General features: G+C 27.7%; 1 protein-coding gene across 2 annotated transcripts in view; it reads left to right on the forward strand.

The window, feature by feature from the left end:
* The first annotated feature begins 4,316 nt into the window (after positions 1-4,316).
* Positions 4,317-22,584, forward strand: part of LOC111619000 (fasciclin-1-like) — a 103,434-nt gene continuing 85,166 nt past the window's right edge. For both annotated transcript variants that reach the window (XM_023360629.1, XM_023360630.1), the window contains exon 1: positions 4,317-4,488. In XM_023360629.1, coding sequence (XP_023216397.1) covers positions 4,393-4,488 — 96 coding nt within the window. In that variant the 5' untranslated portion in view covers positions 4,317-4,392. The remainder of the gene's footprint in view (positions 4,489-22,584) is intronic.

Genomic DNA, 22,584 nt, shown 5'->3' on the forward strand with positions numbered 1-22,584 from the left:
AAAAAGCCAATTTTTATGTTTATAAAATATTTTGAATGAAAAATATTAAAATATGTACAAAATAAACCATTTTGAACACTCTTTTTTATTATTTATAAAAAAAAAAATATATAGTTCTGGCATAAACAATGTTAAATTTTAACTGACTTAATTTTGCGAACGCATCTTTTTTATTTATGTGGATATCTTAAGGTCGGTTTTTGCGCTAATGTTGCTAATGCACCATTTGAGCGAAAAAAAAAATTGCTAAGGACAAATTTTCTGTTAGCGAACCCTTTGTTGAATATTTCGAATATCACCACTGAATATACGTTGTATATTGCATTATTAGCCTAAGCACCGACATTGTCAGGGGATAATATAATAATACGATAATGGAATAAAACTGTTATGGCTAGTAATGCCTAGTACTGTACATTTCTAAATATAAACTACTGTGAATGTGAATAATAAAACAGCAACAGTCGGTATTTACTACACATATTTGGTAAATGTAGAAGATCTGTTTCTTACATTCGTGAATGTGTTGTGAATATTTTCAAATACCTAATGGTACGTCTTCTTACAAGCCGAGTTACATACAAATTGGTCATCTGTCATAATATTATTACAGTAAACATAACAACATTTCTACCAATTTACAATTGGGGGTCTTCCACCCTTAAGCTTTCTGTATCTGGTGTCAATTTTCATCTATCTAAAACCATTCTCGATATTAAAGGAAGACAGATAGTAGAAATTTATAGGTCTACAATGCTTTTAAATTACAACCCAATAAAGAGTAATCTTTGATCTGCATTCATAAACACACGTAAGCTCACAATACGAGCATTTAATTACCGTATTATAAATAAATGTAAATTTTAGTTATTGTGTTAAGATAAAAAGAATTTGTTTACAGTAAAACATGAAAAATGAGCAAGAAATCATTCTTTAAACAATTTTAATTTAAATAATATTTAAAAAGTGATGGCAAAGTTTCGTCTTTTATTACGTGCAGATGAAACATTAAATCACAGTTTCGTCTTTAATCTTTTGTTTACGTGTGAAACGTATATTTTATATTAAATTTTCACACGTTTAATTTATTACTATCAATTTTTTTTTAATTTATAAAATTAAAATAAGTAATTTAATTAAAATGGAATGATTTTATGTTCTTTTAGACAGTTCCTTTGGCTAATTAATTTAAAAAAAATAATAATAATAATAAAAATTAATGATAATGAGCACACAATAACAATTTGGATATTCGAGAATAATTTATTGTTTTTTAAAGTTATTCTCTATCGAATATGCACGTAAAAATATAAATTTTATAGTAATATATTGTTTAAAAATTCCTTCATTGAAAAAGTTTGTTATTTATCTCCACAGATGGCGCGATTTTATACTATTCACGCAATTACAGTATTTCATTTATTTAAATGAAATTAATGTTTAATTATATCCATTTTTTAATATAATTTTTTAATTGTTTAGTAAGATTTAAATTATAATAAATCATCATACTTTTAGTTTAAATCTATAATATTTTAAAAATTTTATTGTATTTTTAAATATTTAAAAACATAAATTTTTATGTAATAACAATCATTTTATAGCAATAGATGGCGCCACGTACTTAACAACTTGTTAGCTGAATATATTTTAAAAAAAAACGAATTTTATAAACAAAAATAGGTTAATATTAGCATATAATAACTGATTAAATATACTATTAATTAAAAGTGAAAATATAAAATAATTTATTTTGTTATTTTTTTAAAATTTGTTTTTATTTAAATTGTTTTATTTAATTAAATTTCAAAATAAATTAAAAATATATATATATTATTTCACGTAATATTTTAGAATATATTACGTGAAAATTCTTAAAAACATCATAAATATTATTTTAAAATTTAACGATAGACATTTATCGCCATCTGTTGTCAACTTTTACAACCATTACACGTGAAAATTTAATAAATTCATTTTATAGTATAATTTCATAATTATTTATAAAAATTACCATAAATAATTTACTATTTATAACGTAATAAACGTAAATTCCATTGCAAAATTTTTATATATAAAAATTAGATATAATTATACTTGGGACAATTACATAATCGTTTAGATTTAAAGAGAGGTAGGGTCGCCGTTGGTCAAATTTTAATGGTAGTCGTTAGATCAACTTGACATTCTTCCAACTGCTAAACTTTGAAAGTCGTTAGCAACATCGTTAACGACAGAATATTCCCAAACCAGTGCAAATGACCCGTCTTTTACACGAGTATTACAATACAGTAGCTGTCACCATATCAACATTTTGACGATAACCCAAAATGTCATGCTATTTCTACCATGAAAATTCGAATATTTAATTAAAAAAGTAAAATTAATAAAATAATAAAAATTTAAATTCTTAAAACGGGGAGGAGGAGGTGAGAAACGTCTTATTTATCTCTTATTTTTATTCCTCAGACGGAACAGTTTATTTTTCTATTGAAGAGGAGGAGGGTTGAAACACAATGAATCTGTACCTCTTCATTGTCGATGTTCTCCCATATTCAACGGTGCGGGAGGAGGAGGAGGAGGAGGGGGGTGGAGTTTTATAACATAATGGGGTCTCCTGTGGGGGTTGCTCACTTCTCCAACTAACTGGTCAGTTGTGTTGAATACCTAACCTCCTGTTAACTCGGTCTTGTCGAACAAAACAACTTTATCCTATTTCCCATCTATTTTATTCTAGATCCATATTGTCAAATTTGTCGACCGTTCACTTGCACGTTTTTTCCTCCTCCTCCTCCTCCTCCCCCTCTTTCCTATTGATTCTGCAAGTAATTTATTTTATTTTTTATTTATTTATTATAGCGTTAAAACTTAATTAAATGCCAACCTTCTTTAAACGTGATATTATAAAAGAATAAATAGTAATAAACTCGTAATAATATTATTAAATGAATTTATTGCGTGTAAAGAATAAATTCTTAAATGATTTAAATTCAAAAATACAAAAATAAAAGAGTAAAATATATATATAGAATTTATAAGAGAGAATACTGTAGTAGTAGTAGTAGTAGTAGTAGTGATCTTATCTAGTTTAAAATTTTTAATATTACTTCTTTAAAACATCTATTTACTTTCAAATTTATTCTAGAAATCTCATCTTATTTCCATTTCTTTGACAATAAAATGAATATCTTGTCCCATGTACAAATTCTCTCTAGTTTGAAGATATAAGATGCGTCAGAAAAAGCAGAAAACTAGATCTTTTTCTGGATTTACATTCAGGTTGAAATTGAAGATTTGAAAATGTTGATAAGTCGAAAGTAAAGAAGGAACGAGTAAAAAAAAAAACATATAAGAGAAAGAAGGGGAAGAAATAATGTCAGAACAGCTAAGAATATTTTAAGAAAAATGGTGATAGTATAACATAGATTTGCGTTTTGGTTTACATTACTCAAGAATGCTCCATACTTTCCCCTTTATATCTCGACTAATGCTTTGAGTAAATATATAAGCAATAAATATGTGTAACATTTCATGTATTTTCTCTTTTCAATATATTATAGTAATGTACTGTACCATAAAAAAAATATATAAAAAATATTCAACGTGGGAATTATGATACTGATATAATTTTAAATTACGCTGTTATATTCAAAATAAATAAATGTATAATACTTCGAATATAGATTAAAATACATTACAAATATAAAGAAAAACAGTAGTTTAAAAGGAAGAAGAGAAGAAAAAAATACTTATAAAAGTATTTTTATAATTTGTATATAATGAAATTGCATGCTTGGAATTTTAAAATATTTTTAACACGAGAAGTTTTCATGAATACGCAGAGTAATCTTTTATATTTTAATGTGTTTTATACGAGATCGGTAGACCTGTAAGCTTTATTCTAGTAATGGAATAAAGTTATCCAAAGCGTATCATTATATTTATATTTAAGTGCAAAGGTAAAGAATGTAGTCTTGGTAATGGCAAAGCGCATCGTTATGTTCATTTCTTTAAGTACAGAGATAATAGGCAAGTTCACTAGAAGAGGATAAGGAGCAGCGCTTACCATTATTATGCACGCATTTCTATAACATATATATATATATATATATATATATATATAAAGAAAGAAAAAAAGAAGAGTTGAAAGTTTTATACGGTGTGTAGTAGTAACTAAATGAATATTTTAGCCAGTTACAAATCCATCATATTGAATGAGTATGAAAGGAAACTTCAGACATTTCTATGAATGCAGCGACTGCGGGTGTGTTAGTGGTTCCCTCTAGTGTGGGAAATCTGCAGTATTTCGGCGTCTCTTGACTGCAGCTAGTCCCATTCTCGTTGCGCCATAGTGTACGGTGTTGAGAAGGGAGTGTGTGTGGTGTTAGGACCATGTGGTCACTTCTTGTATTGTGTCTTGTGGCCGGAACGAATTGTTTGGCCGAAACTGTATACGAAGCGCTTCAAAACAACCAGGATTTCTCTAAGGTAGGTTTAACCGCATCTTATACACTGACGTCATTAATGGGTTCATTGTTGCATTAAATTTTGATAACTGTATATAGGGCCGGTTTCCTTTACGGTGGTACTCTATCCCTTTGTAAATTACTTGATTACTTTATTTTCTACTAAACGGGGCAAGATTTAAGGCGGAAATTAGTGGTCGGAATGATGGATATGTTATGGGAATAGCAAATGAAAGTATGGCATCCGAGCGTATGTGTATAGAATGAACACTAATCTTCTCTCATTCGATAATCATTATTAACTACAGTCATTAATTCATTTGTCTGAAAACACTGCATTAGTTGTTTCGGAAGTCAAAAATTATTCTCGCGCCCTAGAGGATTTTATTGGCCAACAGGAAAAGTAATTTTGTTATCTCGGCCATCGATAACTAATCTGGCGCATATAATAAGTTTTATATTAAGTTCTTGGGCTGGTGTTTTTTTTCGGCAGATGCCCAAGACAGATGTTAAAAGATTTTTAAAAAAGGTATTTCGACAACAATAAAAAGATGTGGCACCCACTCGTGTCATACAATTTGTTCGAGACGAGGAACCATATCAGCTGCTGTGTACTTAAAAGAATGGGTGGATTAGAGAGGTTTAAAGAGAAAAGTGGGGAAGTTAAAAGCTCTCTAGATTTTTAATTAATTATTCGGGTGATTTTTTTTTATTGGACTAATGTAGAATAGGCTGTAATATTTTATTTTCTATGAAGTTCTTTATATTTGTTAGTGGTGAAGTATTTTTCAAAAGCACAATAAAAACTTCTGTCGAATTTCCACTTCTATTGCTGTAAATTATTTGGCAACAGTCATTGTTCCTAATGTGTAAAGTCCAAGAATATATATATATTTTTTTTTTTTAATTGATAATTTATATTTATTAGTTATGGGAGCGCTTTTTTCCTCCCTTTCTTTCTTTTGCCTAGCGATGAAAGCGATGGGAAATAAAAATTGAAGAAATTTGTCAAACCTTATCAGATTTCCTTCGCTCGATACGGGAATGAACGTGTTCAATTTGCGTATTCTTTCTTAAAGGTGAATGGGTTAATTCTATTTTATCGCTAAGATAATTGTGACGAATTTTTTAAAATCTATTCTATTTTTTTTTTTTCGTTTAACGATTTAAAAAAAAAAAAAACTGAATTTTGTTTGTTTGTATAAGGCAATACAACATGCGGGAGATCTCCCGAGGGGGGTATGCCACCTGGGAGGACTTTCTGTGGTAAACTGGACCCTACACAGATGAAGAAAGCCCGGTAAAAAACGTGATCCTATCAATTGGAAAGGCACGAACCCACGACAAAACTACCATTTATTCTGTGGTTTTTTGTCCATTCGGTCAGTGTTGGGTAAAAATATAAATAGTGTAAACTAATATATATATATATTTCTGCTCGTATTTTTAGTAAACTATTTTCAACTGTATATACAATTTACTTAACAACCAATAATACTGGAAATGGTTGACTCAACACTTTACAATTTCCGGAATTCATTTTCCGTTTCCGCTAGCATTCCAAAGGATTGGAAAAAGTGAGGAAATCGCCCGTGGGATGATGGGAGTTTTCACGCTTCCTTGCCATGGACGTCATCTGTCGAATTCTAAATACTAGGGNAATAATCTAGAATACTTGATGGTTTCATTTATTATTTTATTCTTTAATGAACCGTCGGTAAATTTTAACAAATTTAGATAGAAAATTCATTCTAGGTAAGACATTTAAATTAAGAATAATAGTTATAACGGTTGATTTATATGTCCAGTCTGAGAAAAGTACAGTAGCGAATGTCAACAAATACATGTAACTTGTTTTGTGCATTTGTTATGTGGCATTCTTTCCCTCCCTTAGGCACAATGTATCAAATCTTCAATATATCTTTAGACTTACTTAGTGCTTTATGAGAGAGAGAGAGAGAGAGAGAGGAGAGACATCAATTCCATTACACTGAAGATCTACGAAAAGAAAAGAAAAATTCACAAATGAAATTCTGGTGCATAAAAGTGATTATTTAAAAAAATTTACCGTAGAAATCTTCCATAAAACTTAGACTAAAATATATAAATTAAACCATTAAATATATACGATATATATATTTTTTTCCCTGATCAAATTTATACAATATCTAAGCGGTTCGGTCACAGGTAAAATCAATAAATGAACTATATATAGACGAATGTGATAATAACGTCAAGCTGCAGTTACCTTTTCTGTTAGTAATAAAAAGGATAAATGTAAAAACTAACCATATACATAATAAAAAATATTCGAATTTAATAAATTTATATTATTATATCTCATATAAAAATAAAAATAAAAATTGTTTAGGTGCAGTATATGATTTCTACTTTCACTGCCTTACTTGGCAGGGATATTTTCTAAGAACGGGTATTTTTATAAAAAATAAAAAAATAAAAAATAAAAAACGTAAAATGAATTATTGATTGACCTCATTCCGTTTCGGTGGTTATTTTTTTAATCTGTTAAATGCGAAATAGAGATTATTTCGTAAAAATATTCAAAATTTTCGACCCTTTTTCTTTATATTTGGGGGGGAGGTCCTTCCTTAATCGTGACGTAGATAAACAAAAACCTTTTTAGTCGACTACACTAAACTAATTTTACACGAATCGTATTGTTTATATAATTAAATTGTGTAAATATCCGCCTGTGAGGTAATCTGCAGAATTAATGACGAAACATGTGAAGCTAGTAAGTTCCTTAGAGGTGATAATATTGCGCGTTAAATGTCAAATCTAAGCTGTGTTATAGCGAGTAACAGCTAGAGCTTGTACGTATGCAAGTACATACAAGTATATATATAAAATTATATATAGCGTATATATATATATATAATACGAATGATGACAACGCTCCTCACCGACGCGATGACGCCGCTTCCCTATCTACAAAAGAAATGGCTGACCCAGTTTCTCTAAGTGTCAATCAATAATTTCTGCTGCGCCGACGATCATTCGATGTTATACTTGATTCTGTTTAAATTAGTATACAGTACTAGTATATATATATATTATACCTAATTCTTCAATAGGATAGATGGGATCTTAACAAGGAGAGGGGGGTGGTCTAGCTACATAGATTAATACAAATGTATCCAGTAAATAATATTCTTTGATCTTCCTGGAATATTGACTGAACTAAATTTGTGCATTTACTGCGACACACCCTTCTGGTCCAAGGATTTGTCTGTGTTCGATTTTTGAACAAAGTCGAGTAAAAGTCATCCTTAGTTTTCAAGATAACACTTAAATATGGCGAGAATGGCGAAAATATTATCTCGTAATTAGATTTTCAAGGACTTTTAAGTAAAAATAATAATAAAAAAAAACTAAAAAAGAAAATCAATCGAAGGATATTTTTAGTTAGTTTTCAATATTATTGGAAATATCGAACACTTCCGTATAATTAATCACTAGTATCTTTAAAGATGGAAGACTCGATAAGTGGGCCTGAGTCTAGGAAAGGAGTCAAATGGGCCCTATCTTTATCATCATCATGAAATTATAGAGAAAATAAGGTAGACCGTGGAGAATTGTTAAAACTTCTAAAAGGGCAAATGATACATCAAAGTATTAAAAGTATTATACGAATATGATGATGATGCAGGTGTGGTCAAAATAGGTTAAAATTCGTTATAAAATTAGAAAATCGATTTAATATACGTCAATTTTTTTTTTATATTTTTGTCCATAAAACCGCTCGGAAAAATACTGATTAATAATTATTTTTATATTACATTTTTAAATATTATTATTATTATTTAAATAGATTTTAATTAATTATAACTAAAAGTTAATTTTATAAAAGCTCTTATGATGCAGGTGTGGCTCCAAAAAAAAATATGTCATAAATTTAAAATATGTCTTTCAAAAATAACTATAATTAAAATTTATTAATTGTTTTTTTACTTTAAGATTTTAATTATAAACTTAATTTTATTATAATAATTAATTAAGTCTAATTATTTTTTTACTCACAAAACATGAAAGACAATTACAAATACATGAATAATCTCTTTATGAATATTGATATTTGATTTATAAGAGTACAAAAATATTATTATAATATAATTAATATTAAATTACATATGTATATTCGTTTACTATTCAACTTTGAATTAGTTTTAGACGAGTGATGATTTAATTTTTTATAATTATCTTCCACAATTTCCTATCGAAGAACATTATTTAATAATTGATAAATAAGTTAAAAGAATAATTAAAAAATGAAAAAAAAACTTCAAGTTCTTGTATTATTTTCTTTGGAATATTTTAATATCAGAAACTTTCTACATAATGCAAAATAGTAGAGAAGGGAAGATTAAGCGATATATAATCCTTTGTATGCAACTCGTAAAACATTGTTGTTTGTTCAGTATCCTAAAGCTCTTCCATCGAATTACTGAGCTTAAAATCTATTTATGCTTTGGCTGTTTGTCTTTAGTTTAGGAACTAATTACTTTTCCTATTATATTTAGTGACTTTTTTAATTGAAGACCAAAAGAAATTGTTGCACGTTTTCATTCTTTTGTATTGAAAGTAATGAAATTTCTTGCACTAAATCTTCTTTTTGCTTGTGTTTTTTTCTTTTTAACTAATGAAATTTCTGTAATTTCACTTTTTTTTACTGTAGATATTAATAATAATAATAATAATAAAATCATGAATCAATTCTTTTTCAATAATGATAAAGATGCTGAAAGGTAGTAGCAGTGAAATGAATTTATCGGATTTTCTCACTGATTAAACTTTAAAAAGTTACTTTTTCTTATTATCGATTAAATATATTAATTCTTAATAATGTTAGAGTTATATGAATAAAATAATAAATCCGTTAGAATTGTTAAAAATGAATATTTATTACTCACGAAAGTTACAGGCTATTTCTACTTCGATTTGTTTAAGAAAATGGCAACATTGTTACTCGAATTTCCTGGCATTCTTTATTTGTTTTTATCCTTAATAATTATTGCCATTACCTTTATAAGTCTTCAGATTGGTTCGGGAGATATTAAGGAAATGGTGCCATATCTCTCGAATCAGTGATTCGATTTTCCTGAAAATTTCTATAAACATACCTCCCTAATTCATAAACCTCCATGCAAAATTTCAGAAATTTTCGACAAAATGCAGAAGAGTTATTAAGCTTCAAAGTGAATGAAAAAAAAAAATAATATTCCCACAAGCATACTAACACTCATACATATAGGGAAAAAAGATGCCAAATTTCTGCATTTCCTGCATTACATAAATATAAAAAATCTCGAGAAAGGGTCATTTTTTCGACCGATATTTTCCCTTTTAAAGTAAAAATTATAAATGTAAAATTTACTTGACAATTCAGTAATTTATCTTTCTTTTTTTTCCTTTTCATCATCCAGATTTTCGTTAATTATCTTCTTCTTCTTCTTTTTTTTTTATTGAGAAATCAAACGTAATATTTTATAAAATTTAAAATTTTAATACCAATCATCTTTAGTTCTTACAAGTTAAAATCGATAACAAAAAAAATAATAACTATTTGCTTAAGATTTTCGTTATAAAATGAAAGCAGAAATTTAATTCAATTACTCATTAGAATTTACGAGATAATGATTTATTATTCGATAGAAAAGCTTGAAAAGGTTTCGCTACGGAAATGTGATATTGTTAAAGGAAAGCAATCATTACAGGATTTAAATTGCCGAAATCTGAAACTTTTCACAACATTGTCTACTAAAATATGAAAGGTTTTAGCTCTTCTGAAATACGCTGACTCACAGAATCCTAACAAATGTTTGGATTTTATGGCTGTACACTTTTGTCTATTTTATTTATTTTTTCATCCTTCCTTTCTTTCTCTTCTTCTTCTTCTTTCTCTACTTAAACCAAAGAAGATCAATGGCCATATTGGATGCACCAATATTGCAAAGATGAAGTAATTTAAACACTCAATAGTATATTAATAGCCCATAAAATAAAAATTATTATTATTTTTTTTTTTTTGCTGGTCCTTTTGTATTTATAAAAGTAATTTCCTGCGAACAAAGAAATATTCTTTATTTTTGTAAAATTTATTAGTTATAACGTAAATAACCCCCTTTTTTTCTTCAGTTTTTTGTGAAATAATTACAGAATTTTACTAAAGGAATTGCCACGTTTTTTACTCGTTAAATACTCAAATCTTTTTTATTTTNGGATTTAATCTTTACGATGATTAACTGAGTCTTGAGCCATCCGGTTTATAAGCCAGTTTTTCATGTTAATTGACTTATTAATTATTAATTTAAGTTTTGAAAGTGAATATAGAAACATTACAAGTAGAGTCAAACCTGTAAACGACGGCCACTAACAGGAACATTTAAAAAAAGGACGTCATTTTGGGTTTATTTTTATGCAATTTTACGCGAATGGCCGCTGTTTAGAGGTGGCATTTAATGCAGATTGGTTCTGTACGTAAATTATACACAAAATTCATTAAAATATTTAAAATTTTATGCGTAAAATTCACTTAAAATTGAATTTATAGAGCCGAAATAATAATAATATATCATAAATTTACAGTGGAAAACACCAAAATAAAAATAAAATAAAATAAAAATGCATTAAAAATGTAAAATTATTTATGCAAACTTTACTCTTAGCAATTCTTATTTCTTAATTTATTATGAAAACTTATTTAAGTTTAATGTTAAGTTAATTGATAGTGATTTTTTAAGAGGAAAAAGGAAAAAAAATTTTTTTGTTAAATCCAGAGTAGAGGAAAACATCGTATGACGTCATTACAGTAGGATTAATTAAACACGTGATGTAGATAAACCAATCTGATCACAATCAGACATCATGGCTTCCTTATCTATTTTGGACAAACTAATTGGTCTGGAAAAGCTTGAAAGAAAATTGTCTGATAATCAACTGAACAAAACACAAAAGAAATAAAATATTTCCTTACTTAATTAATTAAAAGAATAAAAAATATATATAATGATAATAATAATAACGATAAAATCTAGGATAAAATTATATTTTAATCAATATTTTGGTCTGTCACAAGTTTTTCTAATTATATATATATATATATATTTTTTTTTTAATTGATAATTTATATTTATTAGTTATGGGAGCGCTTTTTTCCTCCCTTTCTTTCTTTTGCCTAGCGATGAAAGCGATGGGAAATAAAAATTGAAGAAATTTGTCAAACCTTATCAGATTTCCTTCGCTCGATACGGGAATGAACGTGTTCAATTTGCGTATTCTTTCTTAAAGGTGAATGGGTTAATTCTATTTTATCGCTAAGATAATTGTGACGAATTTTTTAAAATCTATTCTATTTTTTTTTTTTTCGTTTAACGATTTAAAAAAAAAAAAAACTGAATTTTGTTTGTTTGTATAAGGCAATACAACATGCGGGAGATCTCCCGAGGGGGGTATGCCACCTGGGAGGACTTTCTGTGGTAAACTGGACCCTACACAGGTGAAGAAAGCCCGGTAAAAAACGTGATCCTATCAATTGGAAAGGCACGAACCCACGACAAAACTACCATTTATTCTGTGGTTTTTTGTCCATTCGGTCAGTGTTGGGTAAAAATATAAATAGTGTAAACTAATATATATATATATTTTTAATTATTATCAAACGGTGTTTCTTGATAAAACTAATGAAAATTTTGATTAACCGATAGACTTTAAGTAATGATTGTAATAGTAATAAAACAGTTTTAACACCGATAATAGTGAAATTTATTAGCTATATCTTTTATTAATGAATATTTAACTTTATATCATAAAATTTATTAACATAAAATAATAATAAAGTTATATAAATTTAAAAATAATCTATAACGAATTTATATAAATTAATTATATCATTGAAAACAGTTAATTTCTGCTTATGGTTAAGGGGCAATGATTAGGAGGAGACAATGGTTAAGAGTACAATAATTAAGAGGGCATTTCCCATATATACCCACGATTTTAACTATAATAAATACAGTAATATAAACTAAACACCCTACTCTTATAAAATAACAATATAAGTAAAGTTTAATTCTCGAGCACAAAAAAATAATACAAAAGATATTAAAATGATAATTTTTATATAATAAACAAAACATCTATCAACAATGAAATAGCATTTTTTTGTATAAAATTAAAATTGTCTTTTTCATTGAAAGAATTTAAAAAAAAAAAGGAAAAACTTTATTCAAAAATTATCGTCTTATTGTGAAATTCAATCTATAAAATACGTCATTTATACTAAATTTTTCCTAATCGTGTATTGTCGAGTGAAGAACAAAACTTATATTGTCATCAATCACGTATTTTTTCTTCGATGACATTTTTTAGTACTGCTATTCTGATCCATTGTTACAAGCAGAGAAAAAAAAAATATATATATATACTAAAAATAAAAAATCACGATCGGTGAACAAGAAAAGAAATCATCAATATAACGAGTCTTTTTATATACATAAAGTACAACAGTTTGGGAAGGGACCCCCCCTTTTTTCAATAAAGATTTTCTAGCTGAACTTATAACTTCAAAATGTCTTCCGTTCTTAAGTTGTTCATAAGGAGAGAAACTTTCCATAATCATAAAACTGAACAGTTTTTTTTTGTGTGTGGAAATTTGTTTTATTTTATTTTATTATTATTATTTTTTTCTTCTTCTTCGCTTTTACTTGCTGCCTGACAAATAAATAGAATGTACGAAGAAAAATTTACCATTGTAAGAATTCTCTCATTCGGTACCTTTTATTAGAATTTTTGTTGCCTGAGGCTGCAGTTTATAGCAGAAAAAAAAAAGAATTCCCAAGTTTAATGGTAACAAGGTTTTCGGGAAGATATTTCGAATAGATCGACATAATTTAGGATTTTCAGATTAATGAATAATTTCATTTGTTTCGAAACAAATTTTCTGTCTCGTTAAATAAGTTATCTTTCAAAATAAATTACCGATATAGCCTGGAGGTGATGTGTTTCATCTATTTATTTGTTTTATGCTGCACATTTTACGTTAAATGATGGCAATTTACATCTAAGATGAAAGCTTTGACGCTCTTACATATGTAAAATTTGGTACTAATCTTCTTATATTAGCCATTCGCTCCGTGTTTAAGATCTCTTCATTACAATCTTAAATTTACCTTTTAATAAAAATTTTTAACTTATGTCCACGTTTTCATCTTTTCATTAGGCTCTTCGTGGTCAGTGTTGAAATATTTGTAAAGATGGTAATCTTCAAATTTCATCGATACGTTAGAATAGGAAGTTACTTCAGTTACTAAATTCACCAAAGGCGTTTTGAACTCATAAAACACTAATGTCTCCCATTAGAATTCTCATCAGTATATTAAGTTGGAGTTGAGAAGTTTCTTGGTTCAATCTGATCCTCTAGAAAAGGTGTTGTTGACTTATTACGTACGATCGACACTTTGTATCCAGTTTTCAGCTTTATCGCCATTGTAAGAGCCTTTCTACTATAGCACTTAATAAAAGGTTAACTTCGTTAAATTGAACACAACTTTACTCTACCGAACTGTATCCAGGAAATGAGAAATTATTAGGTTTCTTAAGTGATCAACACAAATACCAATGATTTATCATCTTATCCTCAGAGTATGAGACTAAACGTTCACTTTACTAAATAAATCATAAAAAAATCCGGATTAGAAAAACACATTTGAAACATCGTAATATACTTTTGGGAATAGCTAACATGTCGTTTCTTTCCTTATTCTTATCCGAAGATGTCTTGGTCCTTTCAAAATCCTTTTGTTACTCCCTCGAGAGTTATAAATGTTGTTTCATTTTGTCGTCTTGGCCTGCAGGTGTACCATTTGGAAATGTTATTTTTATTTTTTTTTTTTATAAAAAACAATAAATTTACTTCTCCCATTTCCAACTGCACCTTCAGCAACATGATTACTCCTGGGATTCTTCAGCTTCTTAGTTAGTGTCATGTTTTCTTTCTGATAGTTCTAAAACTCATACTTCCGTGTCGAATTGCAAGTATTTTCTTTTTTTTTTTATCTAGCTTTCTTTTTTTTTACTTTTTTTTTAATTTTCATACTTGACAAATGTCCTTCTATCATCTATATCTGTTTCTGACAAGAGTAGCTGGCACTGATTTTACCATCTGCAAAAGACAGGAAAATGAATATGAATGAATAGTGATGTTGTTGCCATACTCTTCATCTTTTTGACTCTTTTCGCTGTAAAAATCCCTAACTTTCGTCATTAGTGTTACTTTATTAGAGACAATGAAAAAAAATATAAATGATCTTCGGATACATTTGTAACATTTTATGAGTATTTTCTGTAANATCGAAGAACATTATTTAATAATTGATAAATAAGTTAAAAGAATAATTAAAAAATGAAAAAAAAACTTCAAGTTCTTGTATTATTTTCTTTGGAATATTTTAATATCAGAAACTTTCTACATAATGCAAAATAGTAGAGAAGGGAAGATTAAGCGATATATAATCCTTTGTATGCAACTCGTAAAACATTGTTGTTTGTTCAGTATCCTAAAGCTCTTCCATCGAATTACTGAGCTTAAAATCTATTTATGCTTTGGCTGTTTGTCTTTAGTTTAGGAACTAATTACTTTTCCTATTATATTTAGTGACTTTTTTAATTGAAGACCAAAAGAAATTGTTGCACGTTTTCATTCTTTTGTATTGAAAGTAATGAAATTTCTTGCACTAAATCTTCTTTTTGCTTGTGTTTTTTTCTTTTTAACTAATGAAATTTCTGTAATTTCACTTTTTTTTACTGTAGATATTAATAATAATAATAATAATAAAATCATGAATCAATTCTTTTTCAATAATGATAAAGATGCTGAAAGGTAGTAGCAGTGAAATGAATTTATCGGATTTTCTCACTGATTAAACTTTAAAAAGTTACTTTTTCTTATTATCGATTAAATATATTAATTCTTAATAATGTTAGAGTTATATGAATAAAATAATAAATCCGTTAGAATTGTTAAAAATGAATATTTATTACTCACGAAAGTTACAGGCTATTTCTACTTCGATTTGTTTAAGAAAATGGCAACATTGTTACTCGAATTTCCTGGCATTCTTTATTTGTTTTTATCCTTAATAATTATTGCCACTACCTTTATAAGTCTTCAGATTATTTCGGGAGATATTAAGGAAATGGTGCCATATCTCTCGAATCAGTGATTCGATTTTCCTGAAAATTTCTATAAACATACCTCCCTAATTCATAAACCTCCATGCAAAATTTCAGAAATTTTCGACAAAATGCAGAAGAGTTATTAAGCTTCAAAGTGAATGAAAAAAAAAAATAATATTCCCACAAGCATACTAACACTCATACATATAGGGAAAAAAGATGCCAAATTTCTGCATTTCCTGCATTACATAAATATAAAAAATCTCGAGAAAGGGTCATTTTTTCGACCGATATTTTCCCTTTTAAAGTAAAAATTATAAATGTAAAATTTACTTGACAATTCAGTAATTTATCTTTCTTTTTTTTCCTTTTCATCATCCAGATTTTCGTTAATTATCTTCTTCTTCTTCTTTTTTTTTTATTGAGAAATCAAACGTAATATTTTATAAAATTTAAAATTTTAATACCAATCATNAATGAATAGTGATGTTGTTGCCATACTCTTCATCTTTTTGACTCTTTTCGCTGTAAAAATCCCTAACTTTCGTCATTAGTGTTACTTTATTAGAGACAATGAAAAAAAATATAAATGATCTTCGGATACATTTGTAACATTTTATGAGTATTTTCTGTAAAAAGAATGCTGATGTATTATTACTATCTCCAATTTTTCAACGTGTTCTATTCAAATTTACAAACAGAAAATATCACATTGAAATTTAAAAAAAAATCTCAACAATGGATGATACCTTAAAGATTAAATCTAAAGTTTATTAACGGATTAAAAAAAAAAAAGAAGAATTATCTAATCCCTTAAATGCCTTATTCTTATCCTTAAAGAAAAAAAAATTAGGATCAATTGAAAACATCATTTGATCCCTTGAAAGATATCTTCTTCCCTCCCTCTTAATTCCTAATTCCTTCTTACGGTTGAACTATTAAATTACACCTTAACATTAAATATCTTATTATTGGCTAAAGGAAATTAAACTCGACTAAATTTAAAAAAAAAGAAAAAAAAAAGGAAAATATTTTATTGAATTTCGCTTCAATTGATCTTTAAGTGTTACTAATTGCNACCACATTTACAAAACGTTTAATAGAGTACTTTGCATATTTTATCCATAAAATCATTTTAAACTTAGAAAATCTTTTATCTGGAAAACACACTAGCCTTATTTAACATTCATTGTGTATATGGTTTCATATGGAAACGAAAAAAAAAAAAAATAATAAAACCTATTGCCATTCCTCAATCTGTAATAATTTCTCCATTTTCTCTCCCTTTTCTAAAGGAGAATATTTAAAAAAAAAAAGAAAAAAAAAAGGAAAATATTTTATTGAATTTCGCTTCAATTGATCTTTAAGTGTTACTAATTGCAGCATTCTTTAAAGCGAAAACAACGATTATTACCTAATTTAACATTAAAAGCAATCGCTAAATTCTCTGTTAATAAATCTTTGGTAGAAGGAAAGAGAGAGAAAACAATGGTCAATATCCTCATTAAGTTAGAATAAGAGATTTAACAACGGATTTAATATTGGAAAAAAAAAAGCCTTAAGCAGTTAAGAATGGATGAAAATTGGCAAAGAGCTTTGTAAATGACTTCTTAAATGGCAATCGCATTTTAGGATTAACACTTAATCGGTTTAAAATATATTAGAATATTTATACCCCACAGCTTATGTATATTTTCATCAAAATTCTTCAACGTTTTCATTTTTAAATGACTTTCTTTTTTGTACTCCTTTATCCCCTTATATATATATATATATATATTTTTTTTTTTTAATTGATAATTTATATTTATTAGTTATGGGAGCGCTTTTTTCCTCCCTTTCTTTCTTTTGCCTAGCGATGAAAGCAATGNTTATAAATGTAAAATTTACTTGACAATTCAGTAATTTATCTTTCTTTTTTTTCCTTTTCATCATCCAGATTTTCGTTAATTATCTTCTTCTTCTTCTTTTTTTTTTATTGAGAAATCAAACGTAATATTTTATAAAATTTAAAATTTTAATACCAATCATCTTTAGTTCTTACAAGTTAAAATCGATAACAAAAAAAATAATAACTATTTGCTTAAGATTTTCGTTATAAAATGAAAGCAGAAATTTAATTCAATTACTCATTAGAATTTACGAGATAATGATTTATTATTCGATAGAAAAGCTTGAAAAGGTTTCGCTACGGAAATGTGATATTGTTAAAGGAAAGCAATCATTACAGGATTTAAATTGCCGAAATCTGAAACTTTTCACAACATTGTCTACTAAAATATGAAAGGTTTTAGCTCTTCTGAAATACGCTGACTCACAGAATCCTAACAAATGTTTGGATTTTATGGCTGTACACTTTTGTCTATTTTATTTATTTTTTCATCCTTCCTTTCTTTCTCTTCTTCTTCTTCTTTCTCTACTTAAACCAAAGAAGATCAATGGCCATATTGGATGCACCAATATTGCAAAGATGAAGTAATTTAAACACTCAATAGTATATTAATAGCCCATAAAATAAAAATTATTATTATTTTTTTTTTTTTGCTGGTCCTNAAGCGAAAACAACGATTATTACCTAATTTAACATTAAAAGCAATCGCTAAATTCTCTGTTAATAAATCTTTGGTAGAAGGAAAGAGAGAGAAAACAATGGTCAATATCCTCATTAAGTTAGAATAAGAGATTTAACAACGGATTTAATATTGGAAAAAAAAAAGCCTTAAGCAGTTAAGAATGGATGAAAATTGGCAAAGAGCTTTGTAAATGACTTCTTAAATGGCAATCGCATTTTAGGATTAACACTTAATCGGTTTAAAATATATTAGAATATTTATACCCCACAGCTTATGTATATTTTCATCAAAATTCTTCAACGTTTTCATTTTTAAATGACTTTCTTTTTTGTACTCCTTTATCCCCTTATATATATATATATATATATTTCTGCTCGTATTTTTAGTAAACTATTTTCAACTGTATATACAATTTACTTAACAACCAATAATACTGGAAATGGTTGACTCAACACTTTACAATTTCCGGAATTCATTTTCCGTTTCCGCTAGCATTCCAAAGGATTGGAAAAAGTGAGGAAATCGCCCGTGGGATGATGGGAGTTTTCACGCTTCCTTGCCATGGACGTCATCTGTCGAATTCTAAATACTAGGGGATGGCATTACTGCACGTGCTATGAAATGAGGAACTGTATTGGCACTTTTTTTTATTATTATACAACTTTCCATCCGATTCGGTCTATAGAAATACTTCTTCTTTTTTTATAACGATAAAACTCGATAAATGCAATTTCTGTGGATATTTCACATAAAATATTCCATTATATTAACTGAAAAGGTGAGAGTATTAAAGGAAACGGAATTATAATTAATAATTCTTTCACAATTGCTGCCATATCAATGCAAACAGTCCACTGGTTCTCTATTAATCTCTCAATCGTATCTCTAACGTCCACAATAATGAGATCCACTGATTAGCTATCATTCTCGAGTCTACCGCAATAACAAAGCAGTGTTAACAGGATTACGTTCTCTCATTAAACTACAAACACAATAAACTATAAAGAGAGAGAGACATTGGATAAAGAAAAAAAAATTTAAGAGTAAAGCTTTTATTACTCCTAATCGTAGGTCTACAATTGCATTAACAATGGCTGCATTGCCTTTACTCTGTTGCAACAGTAAAGAGTTGAATAATACGTAACATGTAGCTTTTATTGTGTTACAAAGAATATATTGCCATTTACATAAATGAAACACTACCGAAGCAGCTGTACAACTGTTCAGATGATAAAATTATACTTACATAACAATGTTATCTTGAATTCTATACGTATAAATTCTCCAGGTATGAGTAAATCCGTTACATTTCTAACTGTTCAAGCATATTCCATCACTCACACGATAAGAAAACAAATAGCATAAACGTATTTTTAGAAAACTTAATATAAAAATCTGCATTTTTTTTATTTTTCCTCTGTCGTGCTACCACATTTACAAAACGTTTAATAGAGTACTTTGCATATTTTATCCATAAAATCATTTTAAACTTAGAAAATCTTTTATCTGGAAAACACACTAGTCTTATTTAACATTCATTGTGTATATGGTTTCATATGGAAACGAAAAAAATAAAAATAATNGAATTACGAAAGAACTCTTCTTAGTGTACAATCTCATGACGTAACCTAACTGTGTACCAAATTTTAGCATTCAACTCCTAACCGTTTGGGCTTTGCACTTCGAATTTATATAAATTAATTATATCATTGAAAACAGTTAATTTCTGCTTATGGTTAAGGGGCAATGATTAGGAGGAGACAATGGTTAAGAGTACAATAATTAAGAGGGCATTTCCCATATATACCCACGATTTTAACTATAATAAATACAGTAATATAAACTAAACACCCTACTCTTATAAAATAACAATATAAGTAAAGTTTAATTCTCGAGCACAAAAAAATAATACAAAAGATATTAAAATGATAATTTTTATATAATAAACAAAACATCTATCAACAATGAAATAGCATTTTTTTGTATAAAATTAAAATTGTCTTTTTCATTGAAAGAATTTAAAAAAAAAAAGGAAAAACTTTATTCAAAAATTATCGTCTTATTGTGAAATTCAATCTATAAAATACGTCATTTATACTAAATTTTTCCTAATCGTGTATTGTCGAGTGAGGAACAAAACTTATATTGTCATCAATCACGTATTTTTTCTTCGATGACATTTTTTAGTACTGCTATTCTGATCCATTGTTACAAGCAGAGAAAAAAAAAATATATATATATACTAAAAATAAAAAATCACGATCGGTGAACAAGAAAAGAAATCATCAATATAACGAGTCTTTTTATATACATAAAGTACAACAGTTTGGGAAGGGACCCCCCCTTTTTTCAATAAAGATTTTCTAGCTGAACTTATAACTTCAAAATGTCTTCCGTTCTTAAGTTGTTCATAAGGAGAGAAACTTTCCATAATCATAAAAACTGAACAGTTTTTTTTTGTGTGTGGAAATTTGTTTTATTTTATTTTATTATTATTATTTTTTTCTTCTTCTTCGCTTTTACTTGCTGCCTGACAAATAAATAGAATGTACGAAGAAAAATTTACCATTGTAAGAATTCTCTCATTCGGTACCTTTTATTAGAATTTTTGTTGCCTGAGGCTGCAGTTTATAGCAGAAAAAAAAAGAATTCCCAAGTTTAATGGTAACAAGGTTTTCGGGAAGATATTTCGAATAGATCGACATAATTTAGGATTTTCAGATTAATGAATAATTTCATTTGTTTCGAAACAAATTTTCTGTCTCGTTAAATAAGTTATCTTTCAAAATAAATTACCGATATAGCCTGGAGGTGATGTGTTTCATCTATTTATTTGTTTTATGCTGCACATTTTACGTTAAATGATGGCAATTTACATCTAAGATGAAAGCTTTGACGCTCTTACATATGTAAAATTTGGTACTAATCTTCTTATATTAGCCATTCGCTCCGTGTTTAAGATCTCTTCATTACAATCTTAAATTTACCTTTTAATAAAAATTTTTAACTTATGTCCACGTTTTCATCTTTTCATTAGGCTCTTCGTGGTCAGTGTTGAAATATTTGTAAAGATGGTAATCTTCAAATTTCATCGATACGTTAGAATAGGAAGTTACTTCAGTTACTAAATTCACCAAAGGCGTTTTGAACTCATAAAACACTAATGTCTCCCATTAGAATTCTCATCAGTATATTAAGTTGGAGTTGAGAAGTTTCTTGGTTCAATCTGATCCTCTAGAAAAGGTGTTGTTGACTTATTACGTACGATCGACACTTTGTATCCAGTTTTCAGCTTTATCGCCATTGTAAGAGCCTTTCTACTATAGCACTTAATAAAAGGTTAACTTCGTTAAATTGAACACAACTTTACTCTACCGAACTGTATCCAGGAAATGAGAAATTATTAGGTTTCTTAAGTGATCAACACAAATACCAATGATTTATCATCTTATCCTCAGAGTATGAGACTAAACGTTCACTTTACTAAATAAATCATAAAAAAATCCGGATTAGAAAAACACATTTGAAACATCGTAATATACTTTTGGGAATAGCTAACATGTCGTTTCTTTCCTTATTCTTATCCGAAGATGTCTTGGTCCTTTCAAAATCCTTTTGTTACTCCCTCGAGAGTTATAAATGTTGTTTCATTTTGTCGTCTTGGCCTGCAGGTGTACCATTTGGAAATGTTATTTTTATTTTTTTTTTTTATAAAAAACAATAAATTTACTTCTCCCATTTCCAACTGCACCTTCAGCAACATGATTACTCCTGGGATTCTTCAGCTTCTTAGTTAGTGTCATGTTTTCTTTCTGATAGTTCTAAAACTCATACTTCCGTGTCGAATTGCAAGTATTTTCTTTTTTTTTTTATCTAGCTTTCTTTTTTTTTACTTTTTTTTTAATTTTCATACTTGACAAATGTCCTTCTATCATCTATATCTGTTTCTGACAAGAGTAGCTGGCACTGATTTTACCATCTGCAAAAGACAGGAAAATGAATATGAATGAATAGTGATGTTGTTGCCATACTCTTCATCTTTTTGACTCTTTTCGCTGTAAAAATCCCTAACTTTCGTCATTAGTGTTACTTTATTAGAGACAATGAAAAAAAATATAAATGATCTTCGGATACATTTGTAACATTTTATGAGTATTTTCTGTAAAAAGAATGCTGATGTATTATTACTATCTCCAATTTTTCAACGTGTTCTATTCAAATTTACAAACAGAAAATATCACATTGAAATTTAAAAAAAAATCTCAACAATGGATGATACCTTAAAGATTAAATCTAAAGTTTATTAACGGATTAAAAAAAAAAAAAGAATTATCTAATCCCTTAAATATTTT

This window comes from Centruroides sculpturatus, unplaced genomic scaffold (genome assembly GCF_000671375.1).
Source record: "Centruroides sculpturatus isolate CEXI.00-Female unplaced genomic scaffold, Cexi_2.0 scaffold259, whole genome shotgun sequence".
Lineage (NCBI taxonomy): Eukaryota > Metazoa > Arthropoda > Arachnida > Scorpiones > Buthidae > Centruroides > Centruroides sculpturatus.